The 10,404-nt window shown below is 39.9% G+C and overlaps 1 protein-coding gene across 1 annotated transcript in view; it reads right to left on the bottom strand.

The window, feature by feature from the left end:
• CASC4 (cancer susceptibility candidate 4) overlaps positions 1-10,398 on the bottom strand; it is a 97,730-nt gene extending 87,332 nt beyond the window's left edge. The window contains 1 exon segment of the mRNA XM_005877532.2: positions 10,035-10,398. Within this exon segment, the coding sequence (XP_005877594.1) occupies positions 10,035-10,361 (327 nt within the window). The 5' untranslated portion in view covers positions 10,362-10,398.
• Positions 10,399-10,404: the final 6 nt, after the last annotated feature.

Here is a 10,404-nt window from a genome sequence, read left to right on the forward strand (position 1 = left end):
GGCCCTGCTCTGTGCGTGACAGGGGGTGGCGCTGCAACCTCCCAATCCGCCCTGCTCTGTGCATGACAGGGGGCGGCGCCCCAACTCCCCAATCAGCCCTGCTCTGAGCCCGACCAGGGGCTGCACCTAGGGATTGGGCCTGCCCTCTGCCACCCGGGAGCAGGCCTAAGCCAGCAGGTCGTTATCTCCTGAGGGGTCCCAGACTGCGAGAGGGCACAGGCCGGGCTGGGGGACCCCCATACCCCCCGAGTGCACAAATTTTTGTGCACCGGGCCTCTAGTCTATAATAACCTTAAAAGTAAATGGATTAAATAGTCCAATCAAAAGACATAGGGTAGCTGAATGAATAAGAAAACATGAGCCATATATATGCTGTCTATAAGAGACCCAACTCAGAACAAAAGATTCACACAGAATAAATGTGAAGGGATAGAAAAAATATTCCATACAAATGGAAATGAAAGAAAGCTGGGGTAGCAATTCTCATATCTGACAAAATAGACTTAAACACAAAGGCCATAACCTTTCAGCCAGAACCACCATCTTTGAGTAATTCACCAAAACACAGAGAGAAAGAGTAGAGGCACCCGGCTATATGTTCTCTCGGCCTTTTAGAAAATATGGAGTTGTTCCTTTGGCCACATACATGGGAATCTACAAGAGAGTTGATACTGTGGACATCAAGGGAATGGGGACAGTTAAAAAAGGAATGCCCCAAAAATGTTACCACGGCAAAACTGGAAGAGTCTACAATGTTACCCAGCATGCAGTGGGCACTGCTATGAACAAACAGGTTAACGACAAGGTTCTTGCCAAGAGAATTAAAGTATGTATTGAGCATGTTAAGCACTCTAAGGGCCAAGATAACTTCCTGAAACATGTGAAGGAAAATGATCAGAAAAAGAAGGAAGCCAAAGAGAAAGGTACCTGGGTTCAACTGAAGCGTCAGCATACTCCACCCAGAGAAGCACTCTGTGAGAACCAATGGAAAGGAGCCTGAGCTGCTAGAACTCATTCCCTATGAATTCATGGCATATGTGTAAAAAAGAAAAAGACCTCTATGCTGATAAAAAATGTTTCTCTTAATTGAGTAGAGGTGTGGCGCCCCTTCCTTCAAAAAAAGAAAAAAGAACACTTTGTATCATTTAAGAAAACAAAACACAAAGGCCATACACACAAGAGACAAAGATGGTCACTACATAATACTAAAGGGATGGATCCAAGAAGAGGACATAACCCTTGTAAACATACATGCACCCAATATAGGAGCACCTAAATACATAACAAAACTTATGGTGGACTTTAAGGAAGAGATGGGCAGCAATACAGTCATAGTAGGGGACTTTAACACCTCACTATCATCAGTGGATAGATCTTCCGAACAAAAAATCAACAAGGAAATCAACGACCTTAAATGACACACTAGATCAGATGGATTTAATCGATATTTACAGAACATTTCATCCCAAAGCAGCAGAATATGCATTCTTCTCAAGAGCACATAGAACATTCTCAAAGATAGACCACATGTTGGGACGCAAAATAAGTCTTGACAAATTCAAGAAGATTGAAATCATACCAAGCATCTTGTCAACTCACAATGGTATGAAACTAGAAATCAACTACAATAAAAAAAACACACCTCAAAATAACTCAAATACATGGAGGCTAAATACCATGTTATTAAACGATAAATGGGTTACCAAAGACATCAAGAAAGAAATAAAAAATTACCTGGAAATAAATAAAAATGAACACACAACTACCCAAAATCTATGGGATACAGAGAAAGCATTTCTGAGAGGGAAGTTCATAGCATTACAGGCCTACCCCAAGAAGCAAGAAAAATCTCAAATAAATAATCTAACCCTACACCTAAAAGAACTAGAAAAAGAACAATAGGAAAAGCCCAAAAGGAAGGAAATAATAATGATTAGAATGGAAATAAATGACAGAGTCTAAAATAACAACACAAACATCAATGAAACCAAGAGTTGGTTCCTTGAACAGAAAAACAAGATGATGAATCTTTAGCCAGACTCACCAAGAAACAAAGAGCAAGGACCCAAATAGATAAAATCAGAAATGAAAGAGGCAAAGTAATAACTGACCTCACATAAATACAAAAGATTGTAAGAAAATACTATGAACACCTATATGCCAACAAATTGGACAACTTGGGCGAAATGGACAAATTCTTAGAAACATATACTCTTCCAAAACTGAATCAGGAAGAATCTGAAAATCTGAATAGACTGATAACAACTAATGAAATTGAAGCAGTAATAAAATAAAATAAATCCCAGCAAACAAAAGTCCTGGTCTGGATGGCTTCACAAGTGAATTTTACCAAACAATCAAAGAACTAATACCTATCCTCATGAAATTATTCCAAAAATTTCAAGAAGAGGGAAGACTTCCAAAGTCTTTTTACAAAGCTAGCATTATCCTAATTCCAAAACCAGATAAGAACACTACAAAGAAGAATCATAGGCCAATATCCCTGATGAACATAGATGGTAAAATCCTCAGCAAAATATTAGAAAACTAGATCCAGCAATACATTAAAAAAATCATACACCATTACCAAGTGGGATTTATTCTGGGGATGCAAGGCTGGTACAATATCCGCAAATTAATAAATGTGATAACAGCACATAAGCAAAGTGAAAGACAAAAATCACATGATCCTATCAACAGATGCAGAAAAAGCATTTGACAAAATCCAGCACCCACTTATGATAAAAACTCTCACCAAGGTGGGAATAGAGGAATCATACCTCAACATAATAAAGGTCATATTTTAAAAACCTACAGCTAACATCATATTCAATGGGCACTTTTAGTTTTTCCCTTAAGATCAGGAACAAGACAGGAATGTCTGCTTTAACCACTCTTATTCAACATAGTGCTGAAAGTCTTAACCACAGCGATCAGACAAGAAGACAAACTAAAAGGCACCCATATTGGAAAGGAGAAAATAAAACTGTCATTTGCAGATGACATGATATTGTACACAGAAAACCCTAAAGACTCCACCAAAAACACTACTAGATCTAATAAATGAATTCGGCAAAGTAGTAGGATACAAAATTAATACTCAGAATTCGGTGGCATTTTTATACACGAATAACAAACTCTCAGAAAGAGAACCTAAGAAAGCAATCCCATTTTCTATTGCAAATAAATAAATAATAAGGTACCTAGGAATAAACTTAACCAGGAGGTAAAAGATCTGTACTAGGAAAACGATAGGACATTGAAGAAAGAAATAGAGGAAGATGCAAACAAGTGAAAGCATATGCCATATTAATGGATTGGAAGAATTAACATCATAAAAATGTCCATTCTACCCAAAACAATCTATAGACTTAACACAACTTCTATTAAAATATCAATGGCCTATTTCACAGATCTAAAAAAAAAATAATCCAAAAGTTTATATGGAAATAAAAAAGATCCAGAAGAACCTCAGCAACCTTGAGAAAGAAGAACAAAGTTGGAGGGATCACAATACTGTATATCAAACTATACTACAAAGCCATTGTAATTAAAACAGCCAGGTTCTGGCACAAGAACAGACATATAGATCAATGGAACAAACAGAGCGCCCAGAAATCAACCCACACCTTTATGGTCAATTAATATTTCACAAAGGAGGCAAGAGCATCTAATGGAGTTAAGACAGTCTCTTCAATAAATAATGTGGGGCCCATCTGGCGTGGCTCAGTAGTTGAGCACTGACCTATGAACCTGGGGGTCACCGTTTGATTCCCGGTCAGGGCACATGCCTAGGTTGCAGGCTCGATCCCCAGTGTGGGGTATGCAGGAGGCAGCCGATCAATGATTTTTTTCTCATCATTGATGTTTCTATCTCTCTCTCTCTCTCCCTCTCCCTTCCTCTCTAAAATCAATAAATACATATTTTTTAAAAATAATGCAATTAATAAGTGGTGTTGGGAAAATTGGACAGGTACATGTGAAAAACTAAAACACTAACTTACACCATACACTAAAATAAACTCAAAATGGATAAAAGACTTAAATGTAAGTCATGAAACCATAAAAATCTTAGAAGAAAACAGGCAATAAAATCTCAGACATCTCTTGGAGCAATATTTTTGCTGACATATCTCTGAGAGCAAGGGAAACAGGAAAAAATAAACATATGGGACTACATCAAACTAAAAAGCTACTGCACAGCAAAAGAAACCATCAACAAAATGAAAAGAGATTTCACTGTATGGGAGAGCATATTCGCCAATGATTCATCTAATAAGTGGTTAATCTCCAAATATATAAAGAACTCATACACCTCAACACCAGGAAGACAGATGATCCAATTAAAAAATGGGTAAAGGACTTGAATAGACACTTCTCCAAAGAAGACATACAGATGACCAATTCATGTATGAAAAAATGCTCAAGGTCACTAATCACTAGGGAGATGCAAATTAAAACTACAATGAGGTATTACCTCACACCTGTCAGAATGGCTACGATCAATAAATCAACAAACAAATGCTGGTGAGGAAGTGGAGAAAAGGGAACCATCCTGCACTCTGGGTTGGAATGCAGACTGGTGCAGCTACTATGAAAAACAATATGGAGTTTCCTCAAAATGGAACTGCCTTTTGATCCAACAATCCCAATTCTGGGTAACAGACAGTCCTTGGGTTACCTCGGACTTGACGTATGTTGTTTCGTGGTTACGTCACCATCTCCCATTTATTTATAAAAAAAAAAGTTCCATCATTTCGACATATGTACATATATGCTTTATGTTTTTTATTATTTATTTACCACAAGTAAAGGTCAGGAATTGTTATCTTTCGCTTAAATTTTTTTTACTGTTTCACTTCATTACTGCTGTGTATGTGATCCATGTGAGCAACATAGGTGGTTATTAGGTGAGTCCGACTTACGGCGAAAATCGCAATACGTGGTGCTGTAGGAACAGATTTCCAACGTAACCCGAGGACCTACTGTATATATCTTAAGAATCACGAAACACCAATTAGAAAGAATATATGCACCCCTATGTTCATAGCAGTGTTATGTACAATGGCCAAGATCTGGAAACAGCCCAAGTGCTCATCAGTAGATGAATGGATAAAAAAGCTACGGTATACTTACACAATGGAATATACTCAGCTATTAAAAAAGAAGGATCTCTTACACTTTGTGACAGTATGGATGGACCTGGAGATTATTATGCTAAGCAAAATAAGCCAGTCAGAGAAAGACAAACCATATGATTTTATTAATATGAGGAATCTAATGAACAAAATAAACTGATGAACAAAACAGAGCCATAGGCATGGATACATGGAACAGACTGACAAATGTCAGAGAGGAGGACTGGATAAAGGTAGGTGAAGGGATTAGCTAAAGAACATATAGGCCCCTAGCCGGTTTGGCTCAGTGGATAGAGCGTTGGCCTGCGGACTGAAGGGTCCCAGGTTTGATTCTGGCCAAGGGCACATGCTGGGTGGCGTGCTCGAACCCCAGTGCGGGGCGTGCAAGAGGCAGCCAATCAGTGATTCTCTCTCATCATTGATGTTTCTATCTCTCCCTCTCCCTTCCTCTCTGAAATCAATAAATATAAAATAAAAGAAAGAAAAGAACATACATGCATAGCCCATCGACACAGACAACAGTGTGGTGAGGGCCAAGGGAGCAGGAGCTGGGGGCTGGGTGGAAGTGGCAAAGGGGGTAGGGGGGTAGGATGGGGGATATTTGCAATAGTGTCAACAATTAAAAGTTTAAATAAAAAATAATTTTAAAAATAAAATAAAATGCTTAGCACCAGAGAGAGAGAGAGAGAGAGAGAGAGAGAGAGAGAACTTTCCCTATTAAACTACTTTGGCACCTTTACAAAAATCAGTAGACCATATATGCATGGGTCTATTTCTACACTCTATTCTCCAGCAATTTATATGTCTATTTTTTTCATCAATACTACACTGTCTTGATTACCACATCTTTACATTAAGTCTTAAAATTTGGGAGTATAAGGCCTCTAACTTTGTTCTTTTTGTAAATTTGGCTATACTAGGTTATTTATATTTTCTTATACATTTTAGAATCACTTTCCACAAAAAATAAGAAAGAAAGTTTGCTGCAGTTTCTACTGAATCTTGTATAGTTTCCTAGGGTTGCCAAAACTAATTTGGTGCCTTAAAACAACTGAAATTGCCCTAGCTGGTTTGGCTCAGAGCCTGTGGACTGAAGGGTCCCGGGTTTGATTCCAGTCAAGGGCACATGCCCAGGTGGCAGCCTCGATCCCCAGTAGGGGGCAAGCAGGAGGCAGCCAATCAATGATTCTCTCTCATTGATGTTTCTTATCTCTCTCTCCCTTCCTCTCTAAAATCAATAAAAATATATTAAAACAACAACAACAACAACAACAAAAAACACAACTGAAATTTATTGTCTCACAATTTTGGAGGCTAGAAGTCCAAAATTATGTTATCTGTAGGACCATGCTCGCTCTCTCTTGAAGTCTCTAGAGGGGGACCCATCCTTGCCTCTTTCTTAGCTTGTAAGAGTTGCTGGCAATCCCTTGGCTTATAGATACATCACTCCAATCAAGGCCTCCATTTTCATATGGCCTTCTTCCCTGTGTGTCTTTGTGTATCAGTGTCCAAGTTTTCTTAATAAGGACTCAAGACATTGGATTAGGGCCCATCCTAACTCAGTAACCCATAACACTGCATCATCACTAAAGACTATTAAGAACACATAGGAAAAAAACTTAAATAATGGTCCTTCCTCAAGGAACTTAAAATTGGGTTTAGAAGACAAGGTTAGCACATAAGAAGCTATTAGTGAAAAATGAAGAACAAAATTAATTAGTGTGGCTCAAACAACAAATGTAAATTGTGCACAAACAAGAAAAAGCACGCTCCAGTTAGAAGTCCCAAGGACTTCATGGTGGATACAGATCAGAAACTAAAGATTGGTATAATCTCTTGGTAGTAAGACACACAGAAAAGAGGCAAGAGGCTACAAGTCAAATGGCAGGAACAAAGGTTATAGAAACAGGAATTAACTGACACAGAAAAGCAGGTAGGGAGACAAAAGTAAGCAAAATAACAAGTTTGGAACAAAGTTTGGATCAGGAGATAATGGGAGACAAAGGTAGCTGGAATTCTGACTTGATGCAGTGAGTGATGCAGCCTCTCTGAAAGTAAGGTTTGAGGAAAATTGACTCCAAAAAAGAAGCCATGGGCATGAGTCCACAGGAGCTAGGACAGGGCATTGTGGACATCACTCATTCACAGGGTCACCAGGAGTCAGAGCTCAGTCAACAGAATGTAACAATTATGAACTCCAAGGAGAGTATATACCACTTATACTATTTAACATTTCCCTCCAAAAAAAGGAGGTTTTCCTTTTTTTCCTCCTGATCACCTATTAACAATTCCTAGGACAGTGCTCTGTTAAACACCACTTTTAAAAATGCTGCTCCAAAGAGACAGCAAGGCCCATGAATAGAGTCCATTATTAGGTGATTGGAGGGGGAAAAAATAATCCAGCAAAGAATATAATAAAGAAGGTAGGAGGAAAATCTGGAGAGTTCAATATTATAGAAGCAAGAAGGGAGATAGTTTCCAAGAAGCTAAAGATAATCAACAGGACAAAATTACTGAGAAACTAAGTAGATTGAAAATAAAAATGATTTTTGGATTTGACTAGGAAGACCTTCAAGTGAATGGCTTCAGAAAAAGGGAGGAAAGAAAGATGGCTGACAGAATAAAACATGATTAAGATGGGGATGGAATAAGAAGTTGAAACAGCCCTAACTGGTTTGGCTCAGTGGATAGAGCGTTGGCCTGCGGACTGAAAGGTCCCGGGTTCGATTCCAGCCAAGGGCATGTACCTTGGTTGCAGGCACATCCCAGGTGGAGGTTGTGCAGGAGGCAGCTGATTGATGTTTCTAACTCTCTATCCTTCTCCCTTCCTCTCTGTGAAAAATCAATAAAATATATTTTTTTAAAAAGAAGTTGAAACATTTACAGACCACTAAAAATTGGAGTTTAGCAGAGAAAACAAAAAAAAAAAAGAAATTGGTTCATTGGGAGAAGGAAGTAAATAGGGGAATAAAAAAATTTTTAGAACAGGATACCTATATTTGTTTGAAGGTAAAAGTGAAAACCTACTAAACTGATCATTACAGTCCAGTAGTTAGAAGAAACAGAATCCAGAGTATAAATTACTAGAAAAGACTTATCTTTCCTTTCAGATTGGAGACAAGAACTTTAATAGTAATACCTAACCAATCCGAGTCCGAAGATCTTATTTACCAGCCAGCTAGCGTGGCTCAGTGATTGAGTGTCTACCTCTGAACCAGGAGGTCATGGTTAGACTCCAAGTCAGGGCACATGCCCAGGTTGTGGCTCGATCCCCAGTGTTGGGTGTGCAGGAGGCAGCTGATCAATGCCTCTCTCATCATTGATATTTCTATGTCTCTCTCCCTCTCCCTTCCTCTGTGAAATCAATAAGAATATATTAAATAAATAAATAAAGATTTCACAATTTCATAGATTTCTGCCTACTGCACCCAAGAGAATTTTGTCTTTAGAGCTCAGTGTGTAGTATGTGTATAAATTTGCTGATCTCTTGCTCCTCTCAGAGGATGTCTATGTTGTAGTGAAGAGGAGGGGGTTATAGAAAAGCACTTACCTAAGGGCCTCAATCTTTATAAAGGTAGAAGCTGGTGACAATAAAGAAGTTGGGAGCTCATGGAGATTTTAACTTATAACAATTTACTATAAGTGATTTTGATATACAAAATAAAATCTTGTAATTATAATAGGAATACACACACACACAACCAATGTGAAGATTACCAAAGAAGCATACAGAAAGAAAAGCATCTACTTATCCCACCCAGAAATTTTTTTAAAATATATTTTATTGATTTTTACAGAGAAGAAGGGAGAGGGATAGAGAGTTAGAAACATCAATGAGAGAGAGACATCGATCAGCTGCCTCCTGCACACTCCCTACTGGGGATGTGCCAGCACCGGAATCGAACCTGGGACCCTTCAGTCCACAGGCTGACGTTCTATCCACTGAGCCAAACCGTTAGAGCCCACCCAGAAATTTTTACAACTCTGACACACCACCAGAAATTGCATAAGTAATAAATTAATATATAATTCCAATATGCTAATGAGAACAAAGACTGTTTAGTAGCAGGTCTAGTTACAGTCCAGCTTTAAACTTTTTAAATTTAAACTTTGTATGACTTTCCATCTGCATAAAACACCAACCATAGTAGCTACTTAAGCATACAAAATTTCATTTTTATATCCTTTCAAAAACAATGAAAACACTGACATAAGATTCTGCTGCATAGGAAATTTTTAAAATTCTACCTTTTAGGTTAATTTCATTAATGATTCAAATTAAGTACATAACTTTGGATTAATTATGTCCAAGTCACAAATGTGGTGCATATATCGTGTCAGAGCCTATCGTAACATTTTGATCACAAAGAGGACAGCTAACATTTGATTCTTTAACTACACTTCATACATTGTCCTATAGAAATTTATAAAAAGTCATACTGGCTTAAAAAATATATGGTGACTACCCTAAGCAGAGTTAGAGGAGGCCCCATTCTTTAAATAAATTAATTAATATTGATCAGTGTGCACGGAATAAGGCTAAGGCAACAACACCCACACCAAATCTGGCAGTCTCCGGATTTGTGAATCTGTGAACGTCAGGCGGCCACACAGGCCAGATGATTACTACTGCCAGCTCAGCAACTGAGCCTGGAGAAAAGGCGGCACCCGCACGCAGGCCACTCTGAGAACCAGAACTTACAGTTTCCTCGGGCAGGGGCTGGAGAATGTGGCCGTGATTAAACCAGTAAAAGTCCGGCAGAAGCAGGGCTGTAGGCGGTAAAGGGGAGCTTTCGGAGCTGCAATCCTGGAAGGCAGGAGGCAGCCGCTCCTGGGCTGGCAGCCCCACCTCGGAGCCGAAACGCCGGGGGCTGAGCGGCGCGGACCCGTCCTTACCTTGTCATCCTCGCATCTCTTCCCCAGGCCCTCCCTGGCCTGCAGTCGACTGCTGAGGCGGCCGTAGTCGGCCTCCTTCTGGTCCATCTGCTTCTTGTGCGAGTCCACCAAGAGCAGGAGGTCTGAATTGCGCTTCTCCAGGCGCCCGCGGGCCACCTCGGTGCGCTGGACCTGGCCCTGCAGCTCGGCCACCTCCTCCTGAAGCAGGACGTGGCGGGAGGAGATGCTCCAGTAGTTGAAGGCGAGGATCGCGATCACCACCAGCAGCACCACCAACACGAAGGAGGGCAGGCGGCCGGCCCGCCGGTTGGCCCCGAAGCCCACCATGGGGACGAACCGGGCTGTGCCTGGTGTGGGGGGGCCTCGCCGC

This window comes from Myotis brandtii, unplaced genomic scaffold (assembly GCF_000412655.1).
Source record: "Myotis brandtii unplaced genomic scaffold, ASM41265v1 scaffold521, whole genome shotgun sequence".
NCBI lineage: Eukaryota > Metazoa > Chordata > Mammalia > Chiroptera > Vespertilionidae > Myotis > Myotis brandtii.